This window comes from Parasteatoda tepidariorum, chromosome 3 (genome assembly GCF_043381705.1).
Source record: "Parasteatoda tepidariorum isolate YZ-2023 chromosome 3, CAS_Ptep_4.0, whole genome shotgun sequence".
Lineage (NCBI taxonomy): Eukaryota > Metazoa > Arthropoda > Arachnida > Araneae > Theridiidae > Parasteatoda > Parasteatoda tepidariorum.
The window spans coordinates 69,667,356-69,681,593 of record NC_092206.1 but is presented as its reverse complement, the minus strand read 5'-3'; the positions used below and the strand labels follow the sequence as shown (position 1 = coordinate 69,681,593).

Genomic DNA, 14,238 nt, shown 5'->3' with positions numbered 1-14,238 from the left:
CAAATTATGATATTTATATATATTTCTTAGTATTTAGGAATACGATTCGGTCAAACAACTAGATCCATAGTTGCTGTCCTGCAAGTTTTAAAAACGGTAAGTTATATTTAATTATTTCTTGCCATACTGAAAAAAATAAAGTGTATTCACATAAATATTTAGAATAGTATTAAAGAACCAAAAATGAGTATAAACTGTTTCGATCTATTAATGAATAATATTTTTATTCTAAAAAAAACACAATAATATTTCATTTTCTTAAGTATTAAAAAAAGTTTCCGAAAAACAATGTAAATTGATGTACGCATATACCCTTTTCTTAACGGATAATCCGGCTGTTGTTGTTTCGAATGCAACTTGCCACTGCCAGCACGCCTGCTTGGTGAAAAAAAGCGTATTTAGGACAGAGGGTGCCTTTCCTGGTTTCAGTGGCGCCATCTATAGCCATAAAGACGATACGATTTCAGACGCACAAGTCACAACCCGTTTATAGATCCATTCATTCATCCACAGATCGTAATTTTGACCTGAAGACGATCAATTCCGTACCCCCAGAGGTATGATTTGTTATGAGAACATGGCGAACTTTGTGACCCGACAGATTTAACGTCACCAGTCAACTTTTACTACATGGGGAGTTTTCGGCCAAGAAGGTGATCAAACTCACGATCTCGTGGACACGGGTCCAACGCCCTACGAACTATGCTATCTCAGCTTATACGAATTATTCTAGTTGAGGTTAGCGTTGTTTCTAGCGATAAATTTCCAAATCTTATAACTCTTCCGCATTGGGGAAAACCTTTGCTCCAAAATAGCAGACAATCGGCTTCTCTAATTGAGGGGCCCTAGATTTACCTACGATAACATTACTCGCACGTATCCAATTGTAGAGATTTAAATTTCATATGAAAGAGTTAAATACTGCTACATAATACCTATTCGAACTCTGATATATGCATCGTAAATAATTGATAATTTTTATTTGGTACTTACATAAAGACAAATTATAGAATACATTTTTAATTTTTTGAATCACCTGCATTAGATTGAGTTGCAAAATACGTTATGAGTAGCAAGGCTTTAAATATTTATCATTTTTCAAGATTAAAACGCTTATAGAAGCATTTTTAAAATTCAGCTCGAGCCATATTGTTAGTTTATTCTTCATATGAAAATTAGATAATTGTAATTAAATATTTATAGGTTATTCTTCTCAACGTCTAGATATTCTACACGGCTGTTGTTTTATATTCTCCATCCCTTGCTTTGAATGCGGTCACAGGAATTTCTACATGGGCAGCTGCAGTTTGCATGTCTGTCATATGCACGTTTTATTGTTCGTTGGTGAGTCACCACACTAATTTTTAAACATACTTTTCAAATTACTTTTCAATTTTCTGTTTTGAACTTCTTGTAAAAATTACACTCAATAATACAAAAATTACAACAATAATAAAAAGTACCGGCACTTAGTGTGCCACTACTTTTTATCGTAAAATCTAGTTTTAGAAGAACATGTTACAGAACAAAATATCTGATATGCTGTAATTTTTGCAGTAGTTATTATCGTAAAATCACAGATTCATTCATATTAGATAAATGTAACTGTGAAAATTATGGTATAATATACAGATGATGCAAACAAAATTCTAGTACTTTATACTGTAATTTGATCCGAAATTGTTTACAGTGGGGGGAAAAGGAGATTATAAAGATTGAGAATTGCACCGCTATATGGGACTATAAATATCATCTTACTATATTAGAGTCACTTCCCTTGAATAAATTAGAGGTTCATACATCTTTAAACTGGTAATATTATTTACATAATTTTAACTGTATACTAATTTCACGCTTTTCAATAATTACTGTCGAAAATTGCATTCAAGTAAACAGAGATATAACTGTTTTATCGTAGTTTACCAAGTTAGCCGACAAAAAGTTTAATTAAAATTTAACAGCTATGCCTAGGCGTTTGCAAATACTATTTTTTTAAGAATATATTAGTTAGCACAAATTATGATATTTTAAATTTGCATTTTGTAACAGTCGTCGAGTAGCTGACCCAATTTAGGGCTTACGACTACTAATGTTCAACTCCGTAGCCCTGTAATTTTGAAACAAACCAGAAGACAAGGAAACTCCAGGATCTTGGCTTGTACATCTTGCAGTTTTTGGAAATAAAAAAATAATGAAGCGCTAACTTGAATTATTTTTATGTAAAAAATTATATTCTAAACAGGCTTCATGGAACCATCATCTGGTAAATAATACCTATAGTTTTTTTATATTTCTAAACATAGATGATTTGTAAAAAGATATTATTTAATACAATAATTCTGTTCGCAAAATTATTTATTTAAAAAAAATTGCTGCTAGAAATAAATCAAGAGAGCTGTAAGTTTCACCTTACTTATTAGGTTTAAATTTATTTAGTTTGTTTATGAAACAAATGTCACGGATAATGGAGAGGAATTCACTATCTGTACATTTATTAAAAGTCTAGCCAGCTGCTAATAATGCGAATGTTGAGTAATTTAAGTATTGGTGAAGAATAAAACTCAACGGATAGTTCTTAAGACATCATTATATCAGGGCTAACTGGGCTTCCAATGAAAAGTTCAAATTTATTTTAAGAACAGCAAATTACGTCATATCTCCGAGGAAAATATTCAGTGGATATTTTAATCAAGATAATAATTAGAGGATTAAATGAAAGTTAAAAGGTATTATAAGTTTAGGAAATATGCATTGCCTAGTAATGTGTGATAGGGATATTGTTTACAGTTCTTATGAATGGTTGACTGTGTAAAGATAAAGGCAGATGACGCTAGGGGTTAAAATTCGCCGTAAGACCTCCGGGTTACTGTTTCCAACTGATTTTTACACTTAAGCTTAAAAAAACGCACCACCCAATATATTATACTTGTAGAGTTTTCAATATAACACGTTCTTTCAATCTAGCTTTCAGCGAAACAAACAACAAATAAGTCTGGAAGACTCCGCAAGCTTGTAACGATGTTACCGAAAAAATAACAAACGTTGCAATTTTACACAAATATAACCAAATAAGGGATAACACTCAAAACATGACTAACCTTTCACTTTATTTATGCTGTGATATTAGTTTTATTAATTTTGCTTAAAGCTCACGACCTGTTAAAATTTATAAATTGCAAAAGATTTTTATGAATATTAAAATCACGCGTAAATTTAAAAACCACTCATAATAATAAAACTTCCTAGAATATTAAACCTGATCACACATCGCTCGTTAATATAACATAAGCGGAGGGTTACACCTTAAGTTTCTAAATTTCTTCCGGTTTTAGGAAGCTTGTAATTGTTTACATTTAGTCAAACATCATTATTTGTATGTTTTGTTTATAGGTTATTCACAAATTCTTATTCTTGTACTTGTTAATGTTTATGAATAATTTATTGTATATGTTACGGTCAATGTGAATAGTTGGTCATTATTTATACTATCTTGTCAATGCTAATAATAGTCAAATAAGCTGGTTTAAAGATTATAATTTAAGCGAATTTGTCCCATTAACCGATTATTAGTAATAATAAGCAATGAAGTTTGGTCATCATCATTCTTTCACATTTTCATTGGGGATATTTCCGTATCGTGATCGGCAACGCCAACTACAATTACCAAGGCGCAAAACTGATTTCTGACTGGAAACATTTAAAAAAAACATGTAGATGTTTGCCCTTGGGGAACAACGACGAGTTATACCCTTCGAGTTGGTCCCTTTCTGTGATTTTTTTTCCCATTGGTAAAATACACCGAAGAACCATTACATTATGACCACCCTCCATCTATAACAATGGACTCGCCCAGGTTCTCATGGTTTCTCGCAAGGGAACAATGTTTTCATAGGGCACATTAGGACCCATAATACTCATGGAACAATCCCTGACCTCTGTAAGCTTCTTGAACATGGTTGCAGACCAGGTTCACCTATTCATGGCAACAGTTTTTTTGCAGACCGCTGCCCGGAAGTTGCTAAGACTTGACGATTATTCTGTCACAGATTTCGATACGGAAATCTCCCTTTTTTATTTCTCACTTTGACCAAAAGAAGGGGTTATTATTATTATTGACCGGTTAGTATTAATAATAACCGGATATATTACTTTAACCGTAGCATATATACTAGGATTTATTTATATTTTTAAGATTAGAGTATATTTCTTAGCATTTTATTAACCTTTTAATCATTTCAGGGTGGATTAAAAGCTGTTCTGTGGACTGACATTTTTCAGGCTATACTCATGTATACTACTTTGGCTGCTGTTATCATTGGAGGAATCCAAACCTTAGGATTTATAGAAATATTGACAAAATCAAATGATGGTGGCCGACTTATTTTCTTCAAGTAGGACTTTCTATATTCTCTTTTTAAATTTCTAAATTGCATAAATGGCTTGCACTTCTTAAACATACATAAGGTATTCCTTAGTTATTGCCTTTTAGTATTTTTTGGAATATTTATAAAAAAGTTTCATAATACTCAATGAAACATAATTAGTGTCAATCACAAAAAAGGCAAGCTAAACATTTTATTACAGTTCAATTAAAATCAATAGTGAGTTAAAGGAACTAACAAATACATGATAATCTTTTTCGATTTAGTTAAATTCAGCCTCTTAATTCTTTTAACTTCCACATTAAATAACATGGGTCTCATTAGTTAATTCGATCGTGCAATTGCGCAATTTTTAGTTTGGTTATCCAGCATCGTTTTCGCAGTTTATGCCATTGCGCTGTGAAACGACCATTTTAAATATAAATTTTATGGTTTTTATTGACAGCTCAATCAAAATTGCCATAACATTCTTGTCACATTTTCTTTAGAACATAATCTTCAAATATTTTTAAGATATTACATTTTTAAAAATATTTGCAGGATTTTTGAAGATATTTCTCGATTAATTTGAATGTTTATTTTATATGTACAATCTTGATCTCATAAGTATTATCGTTCGTTTCTGCAATCAGCTGCTGTGGTAGTACTTAATTTTTTGTAAGTAATCTGAAAGAAGTTCAGGTGCATTTCTCTAAAAAAAAAAAAAACATTTTTTCACGTTTTATGGCTCACTTGTTTATCCAATATACTCAAAGTTTTTTTAAAATTTTCACACAAACCTGATTTGTTAATAATATAAAATCGATAGATAATTGAATATCTGTTTTGACACTAAAAAGGTTAAGAGTGTTGGTTGAGACAATCGCGTTCAGATCACGCCAGCGAGTCAGCCATGCGGGACTGGCTACCCACAATGTCAACCTTCATCTATCGAGAGGTACCCCCCCCCCCTCAGATAGAATTGATTTAACAAGTCTTATATACTAGTGAAATGGGATTTAATAACTGTTGATGTAGCTACGTTACAAAGGTTTAAAATTGCACCACACACGTCCAAATTAATACATTTAGATCCAAATACGTTCAGAACTTTTGAAACTTTCTAATAATCTTTGGTGAATTTAGTATTGCTTCTCCTTACCACGGAACGTTTTTTACTTTTGCCTCAAACTTCACTATTTATAAAAATTTATCCAGAAGAAGGCTTTTATTTGATTTTTCATTGTCTATATACTTTAATTTGATTGTCTAGAACTTTTATTTTACAAGTTTTGCATTAGAAACTAGAAAGTATAAGAGTAGACAAAGTTTGATGGCTCAACTTAGAGATTTTCTAAACAAGTAGATTAATCAATCAATCGTAATCAATCAATCTCAATCAATCTAGGAGCTAGAAAAATGCAATGTAAAAGTAAAAGTTTTGCTATGTAAAAAGTTTCTCAAAAGTTGGGCAAAAATTAGTCAAAACAGCTCAGAAAAAATAATGTCAAATTTGAAAATCCCATGTATTCTAAATTTTAACAATTGAATAGGCTATTCAAAATTGAATTGCCTGTTGAGCAGAATGAACAGTTTCAAAAGTGATGAGGAGGAAGGAATGCGTAAGAGAGATGTTCATTGGCCGCCGGCAGGATTCAAACTGGGGACCTCCGGATTTGTTGAAGGATGTACGTCATACTTGTTCAACCCAGTCGAAGAAGATTTAGGAAGTTTTATATCGTCGTCACATGCAATTTCCAATATTAATCATATAAAGAGTTGCAATTTGGAAAATATGACTTTTATAGCTTAGTCAGGAGATTTGTAATTTTAATTTGAAATTTTTCTGCTATATCTTGATTTTTTTTTTTTTAGTGAATGGAATGTATGTCATGATATATCATTGTGGTTACCACTTTATAAGGCTTTATAACTCTTCCTGGACTGGGGGTACAACCATGGTGTTCGGTGCATGCTGATCCTACTACGATCCCCTTGGTTTTTGGTCCGAATCCTCTCAACGGTCAACGAATATCTCTCTCACACATTTCTCCTTTCACATTACTTTTGATACTAAGTATTTTGCCCAAAAATGAGTATATGATGTTTTCATTTTGATTACATTGGAATTTTAGCTCTACTTTTCTTCTATTTTGGATTTATTTTGACGCATTTTTACTAAATTTTTAAGAAGCTCTTTTTCACAGCATGGGTATTTGTTTTAAGTTCAAATCAAGCAAACACCATTACTTGAACAGAACACAGTGGCTCACAAAACTGAAAAATACTGCCACAATGATAACTCTGCACTAACCAAGAACATTTCGATAGAAAATACAGCATTCCACAAAACAGTTTCACTATTTTAAAACGCTAAATTTATGATTAACGCTTTTGTTTTTAATGGTAAAAGTATACTTATTGTTGTTCAATACTAATCAATACTTCGTTTTCAATATTGCTTCACAGTTTTAGTCCAAGCTTGACAGAAAGATACACATTTTGGAATTGCATGATTTACGGAATGTTTTTAAATGTGTCAGCTTATGGTTCAAGTCAAATAGAGCTGCAACGGATACTGAGCATCGGTGGTTTACGAAAAGGGCAATGGTAAGTATACATTTTAATTAAAAAAGTATTTCATAACAAATGTAGAATAAACAATGTGTAGTAATGAATTATTCCGCTATAACCACTTCAATTAGGTTTGAGTTTTACAGACTGATACACATATTAAAGACACTGATATGGTCATAGCATTGTGGAGGAGACAATATCTTTTATGCTAAAGGAAATGAGTCTTTTTATATTTACTAGGGGGCTAAGACCAATATTCAATGCCGCTTACCAACTCCGATGATTGCTTCTCAATAATTGTTTTTCTTGGCATAAAACATTTTTATCTACAAAAGTTAAAATATTTCACTTGACAAGTAATTCCGTTAAAGAGAATTGTGCTAAACAATTGCTAAAACAAATCCGTTTGCTTATGCTTGGGCCCGAATTCCCAAATTCAAGCATTTACCTGATTAGTAAGCAGAAATAATTTAGCTTAGCAATAATTTCTCTAAATAGCACTTGAAATTAAAAGTATATTGTTATTACAAATTTAGTGAGTCCACAACTGTGATTTACTTTTTCTTAACCAAACAGACTAGCATATTGACTACTGTTTGTGCATGCATCACATTCTGCATGAAGCTGATCGATTCTCTTAAACATTTAAGGAATCTATTTAACTGTAGGTAACGAATTTATTTAACTCAAACATGCAACGGATTTATTTATAATACCAAATGAATGGGTTAAAAATCGCACTGTTTTGGTTTTATTACCACAATTATGTTGTTTTTTTTGTTGTTTTTTTTTCTGCTTAAAATGTCATTAGTAAACAAGTAGTACTGGCCGCCACAGCTGAAGGACCTGAAAAAGCTTCAACGCGCTTGCCTACTATTTTGATCTGTCTACTGAAAAATGTTATAAAGATACGTCTGTGAATAATTCTTATAATCTGGCAATTAACAATTATTAATCTGGCAATTAATAATAAACAATTAACAAAGCATAACTGATTATGAAGACAGAATGTGATAAAGTGAAAACAAATACAAAAACCATTGCTTGTGACACATTATCGTTCTCATTGTTATTAACAGTTTAAGGAAGCCATTGATCTTGGCGTCACCGTGACGTATACTGTAGTACCAACCAAAATCATCTCTCGGTTTGATTCAGTACATTTGGTCAGTACATATGTACAATCAGAACATATTGGTTCTGAAATTGAAGATAAGTAGTCTGTAACTGTCTGTAAGTAATCTGTAAAGAAGTGATCACATTTGAAGGGGATAGCTTTTATTACGGATATTTTAAGATTATAAGCTGGAAATTATGGAGGGAAATATGTCTCTTTGCTTGAAAAAAATTATTCACTTAAAAGTTTATTACTTTGTGCATTGTCTGGAGAAACAGAAAAACAATCGATGTGTTAAAATTAATAAACAGTTAAGTTGTTAATAGATTATTCCTATGAATAATAAATATCAAGCACACAAAGCGCACACGCAAATTCGTGTAGTTGCCAAGCGAAATGGTATTAAATCCAATTGTCATAAGCCCAATTCATTTAAACTATATTATGCTTCTTGATGTTTTAATATTATGAATATACACAAATATAAACAGTGATATTATTTTAGGTCTGTTTTATATGGCACAATTTTTAGCAATATATTTCTGTTTATGTGCATTTGGTCTGGAATTGTTATTTTTGCTATGTTTGAGGATTGTGATCCTACTTTAAGTTCTACAGAACAACCTTTGTCTCCAGATCAAGTAAGAAAAATAATTATAAAATTTAAAACACATAAATATTTGAAAATTTATGGTGAAATAATTTAGTAGAAAATGGTGCATGTGATTTTCGAAGTCTAATTAGGACCGTCTGTTGCAGTATAAATGAATTAACAATTTATACAGTCAGATTTATTAAAGTTATGTCAAATGTTTATTTCAAATTTGGAAATGGAAACAAAATTCAAAGTCAGTAGAACATAAGAATTAAACATAAGGATGAGCAAAAACAGCAACAACAAAATATGTGATTATCAAGTTCATCATCTAATTATAATTGGATAAATATCGCACGCAGCATTTTAAGAATTTTTGATAGGTAACTTAATAACGTACACCTAAAGTTACATTGGGTTTTTAATTAGGTTTTACGTAATATGTTAGGTTTTCGGTTTTTTTCCTTCATGTTTTTTGTTCTTAGTTGAGTTTTGGTCTTAGTTCACGCGTTATAAAGTCTTTCGAAAACATAATAATTTTCAAAACAATTGGAAAATAAGGCATTTATTTTCAATTTGATAAGATCGAATTAATAACACTTAGTACAGGTAAACAGGTAAAAGGTGACATTCCCAATGCTACTGGTTGATTCACGGGAACCACGAGTTTTTGAAATTGATAATATTAAGCTAATAGAAAGAATGGAGAGAAAAACAGGCATCATGATCTTTAATACAGCCTGCATACTATTTCAGTATCTATTTGGAGCAATAAATCGAGGAGCACCTAATGTTTTCAAATGATGCTAGTATTTCAATTGTCAGGGCCACATAGTTTCATTTCTACCTGGTATATTTAGTTATTATTAATAATTGCAATTAAATTAAAACCGATTAATTTCGTTAACCCTAACAGATCTATTAACTTCCTTAAATAAGTGAGAAGTAATTAGAAAAATAAAACCTATATTTTTATAAAGCATTATGACAACAAATAAAAAAAATCAAATTTTAAAATAATAATTAATCAATTTTTTCAAAAGTAAAAAAATAAATAAATTATAAAACGATTTCTTTGTGCAAATTATGATAGAAAGATTTAAGTACTTTCATGATAAATTAAATTTTAAACAATTTTAAAAAGTGTTCTAAACGAAAATAAAAATTATTTTTACTTAATAAAAACTGACTTTATGTGATTTTTCAAAAACTTTTATGAGGAAATTAAATAGAAAACAATTTTAAACGAAAATAAAAGTTCCTTAAACTTAATCAAAATCTTGCTTTTAATTCTCAACAACTATCTTTTTTTTCTAATTGACTATTTTACTTTTTTAGTTGATACCTCTAACAATTATGAAGCTTTTTAGTAATATACCAGGCCTCGCTGGATTATGTGTAGCAGGCATTTTCAGTGCATTTTTGAGTACAATTTCATCAGCAATAAATTCGATGACTTCGATCACTGTAGAGGATTTCTTAAAACCTTACTCTGACTGTAAATGCTTCATTGCTTCAAGGATGGCGTTCACAGCCAAACTTTTAAGTATGTGCTAAAATTTTCAAATAAATTAAAAAAAATTTAATTAAAATTTTCAACTCTGATACTTTTTATAATAAACTATTAAAACGATCTAAAAAATTAACCTTGATTTCATGGGTTATCAAATTGTGAAGCGTTTCAACAATATTTCATCCCTTTCTGGGTTATAAGTAGGAGGAATTTTCAGCGCCTTTTTGAGTATGTCTCCCGCTGAAAATTCTTCGATATTAATCAGAATGGAGAATCTTTTAAAACCTTACTCAGACTGGTTTTTTTTGTCAGTATTAGGAAAGCTTTAGTTTGTTATGTAGGCTGTTTTTTTCACACTTCAAAATGGTATATATAATCAAAATGGTAAATGGTATTTTGAAATATATTGTAGAAAATCACAATAAAAATTGTATACTTAATCGTAATAGCAATCAGTTAGACTACAGCTTATCTAAGTAATATGTAGATTATTTAGTGTGATCCTTTAAAAAGCCATAGATTGTTCATTTTTTAAATGACCAAGGAAATCTGCAAACTACTTAGAAAATCTGTACATTACATGCTATAAGCACTCGTTAAAGTGATAAAAAAGATTTTTGTTGGAGAACCAACAACGCATTTGTAAGCTTAGAATAACATAATGTTGGGGCCCATTGGGAAAATGGATGTTGTTCTAGATTTTTCATATCCGCATCAACCAGATCAACTTCAACACCGTGATCACAAATAAAGAGTTGTAAGAGACGTTATGAATCTGGCTAACACAAGCATCAGTAAAAAATCAGCAAAATACGAGCTTTTTATGATCAATTTAATTATAATTGGGTATAATATGAAAAAAACACAACCACTTCGATTTAGTAGGAACAACATATGACGCAATGCTAAACGAATGGAATTTAGTTGTTGTTTATTTAGTTATTGTTATTAGTAGTTGTTGTTATTTGTTTTAGTTGTTGTTGTTTATTTAGTTGTATTTAGTTTCAATAACTTTTCTTTATAATGCAATAAAATCTGGCGAGCAGCTATTTAAACAATCGAACATTTCGTTTGTTTATTTGTGGCTTGAAGTTAGGCTCGCAGAAAATGCCGTTCATGGGTTAAATTTAGTAGGAACAACACAACCTGTGACGTAAGCTATATTATACCCAATTGCTGCATTTCTGGCGATTTAATATAAATATGAATACTGAAAAAAGAAAAGAATTCTGTGACGTCAAAAGATACGTATATTGGCGGAAATCGAATACCACTCCAGCCTATTTGACAAGAAGAAAAGCATCAATTGTTGTAGTTTTTGCAGCCCATGTGATGAAGTGTTATGAGTCATATGAATGTCTATCCAGGAGAAAATAAATGACCAATTTGTAACAAATGATCATAAATAATGAGATCACTATTTTCTCTGTTTTTTTTAATTAATTGTCATATTCTTATAAAAATTATTGCAGAATTTAAAAAAAATGCTTTATTTTATTCATTTATTTTTCATTGCTAATATCTTTATTATTACAATCAATTTATTTATTATTACTGCAATCTCTTGCTGCGACGAAACAATTAACAAATTTGTTAATATGATCACCATCAATTAATCCAAAAATTATAATACCAAGAATCCAACGGTTTAAAATATTATTACAATTAAAGAAATTAACTTAATGGCATTGTTTTTTTTTGGTACCTTAAGAGTCAAATCAAAGACAAATCAATTGACAATTTTTTTGAATGTGAGAAGCACTTTTCTGAACTTCGTCTTTCGAACTTTTCTTTACGGAAACGGTAAATATGCACAAAGGACACAAAATTGCTAATCTTATCGTTTAACTTGTGTTAATCTGCAGAATAACAAGGTAATGTGCGAACACGTCACTTAATCATGGCCAAACACATAGGACTCTCTCTTTAAACGACCATAGCAGGAAAGCCACTTAATTTTAACCCTTGTGTCAGGCAACAGGAACAGCACTTGAGATGGTAACGTTCTTTTCATGCTTCCACATCACAATCAACCAGAGGATTTTCAGCCATGACAAATTAAACGTTCACTTCACTGTGTATAGAAGCCGGCTGCTTTGTCTGCTGTCAGGATTAAACTGAACTCACTAGCACTTCGGTGAGAGCGACACCTTAATCGACTATGTCACTGGTGCGCTTGGTAATGTACACATTAACAGCTTTCGAGCTTTAGTAGTAACTTATACTCTTTTCTTCTAAAAATATACTTCTAAAAATATAATTTTCCTGCAGCTTTGGTATACGGAGTACTTTGTTTACTACTTTCCCTTATGGTGGCAAATTTCAGAGGTATTTTAGAGGCTAATACTATCATGGGTGGCATGATTGGAGGTCCTATTACAGGTATTTTTATGCTTGGAATGTTCTTCAAAGATGCCAATCAAGTGGTAATTTTTAAATTTTTATCAGTCATCATTTTATTATAAATAAGTCGATTATATGTTATGTCGGTCAGTAAGGGAAAGGGAAGAATTAAAATAATTTAAAACTAGTTTATTTGAGAATGGAACTTATAGATGATAGGTTCTTTAGCGAAAGGTGTCAAACGTTTCATTGAATCACTAGAGAAATTTACCAGTTTTTGATTGTGCTTATATCTTCTTTCTTTTGTTGAGCTCAACAATGGGAATCGGAGTCGTGATGGCTAGGGGATAGAGCATTCGTCTCCCAATGAGGTGAACCGGGTTCGAATCCCAGCAATGACTGGTAGATACGAATTTCACACCCGGCTCACATCGACCACAGTGCTGATGTAAGATATCGTCAGTGGTAGACGGATCATGGGTTAAAGTCCCTTTGCCGTTAGGCTAACAGCTGGAAGTGAGGTTTTCCTCTCCTTGTAACGCTGATATGGGTTAGTTCCATCAAAACGTCTCTAAAACAAAATTTCTCTTAATACTTAATCCATGAGTTCCCTTATCTTCTGGATTGGGTTGAAAATTACAATTCTAAGAAGTTGAACATAAGTAGTCGTAAGCCCAAAAATGGGTCTGCTGATCAACGACGGTTATAAAATAAATTATGAGGGAATCAAGTCATGGTGGTTAGGGGTATACAGCCCTTATCTGCTAATTAGATGACTTAAGTTTGAATCCTAGCAATGGTTGGTTGATGCAAGTTCGACTCCCTGCGCACAGCGACCACAGTGTTGACGTAAAATATTGTCAGTGGTAAAAGGATCAGACATTTAAATAACCTTGCCATCAGTTCAACCATAAGAGTTTGTTTACTCCCCTCTTCTTGCAACCGAGATGCGAGTTAGTAACACTGAGAAGTCCTTCACGAAGGTTAGTTTGTCCAAAAACAACTCGGGACTTTTCTAACTTTTCACTAAATTCAATTTCAAAGATTAAGGTTTGTAAGACTATGCGCATTTCTATATTAGGACTCGATTTGTAATGAAGTCATTTTTACGTGCATTTTTTCAAGTTTATACACTGCTGGACAATTGCTAAGGACGGATAACACTATCATCCATAGCAACCACAACATGAAAGGAAGCAAAATGTGGAAAATAAGAATAAGTGCGGGATATAGTAAGAAGAGGTATGCGTATGCAAATTTTTTTTCCACGTCTGCTCATCACGTGATAGCGCTGATAAGGGCTTTAAAGGTTTTGACGCGTGTGGAGAGTTATTGTTTCAAGTCAAAGTTTTACAGGAAAGATTTAGTTGACGTACTTGAAATTTTCGGCATGTCTTCCCGATATCACTTAGATGATTTTAAGCGTAGCAGAATTATTGGAAAGATCGAAGAAGGGCGAAAAATAGCAGATGTTGCCAGGGAGTTCGACATCGCTCACAGCATTGTTTAGCGGCTGTGGAAATCCTTTAAAACTACTGGAATGTGTAGTAGGCGGCACGGGGGAGGTCGTGTTAGAAGTACGACGTCTGCAGAAGATAGATACATTGTCCTATAAGCGAAAAGGAACAGGCGCACCACAGCTCAGCAGGTGGTAAATCAGTTTCTTGCTGCCACAGGAAAGCAGATCTCCCGAAAAACTGTTGCCAGACGTTTGAGGGGATGAGGACTATAC

The 14,238-nt window shown here is 31.9% G+C and overlaps 1 protein-coding gene across 1 annotated transcript in view; it reads left to right on the top strand.

Annotated features, from left to right (window-relative positions):
- Window positions 1-14,238, top strand: part of LOC107444064 (sodium-coupled monocarboxylate transporter 1-like) — a gene marked incomplete in the record, with an annotated part of 32,326 nt that overhangs the window by 11,274 nt on the left and 6,814 nt on the right. Inside the window, 7 exon segments of the mRNA XM_043045349.2 lie at window positions 31-96; window positions 1,225-1,344; window positions 4,240-4,391; window positions 6,831-6,971; window positions 8,561-8,696; window positions 9,989-10,196; window positions 12,435-12,589. Of these exon segments, the coding sequence (XP_042901283.2) occupies window positions 31-96; window positions 1,225-1,344; window positions 4,240-4,391; window positions 6,831-6,971; window positions 8,561-8,696; window positions 9,989-10,196; window positions 12,435-12,589 (978 nt within the window).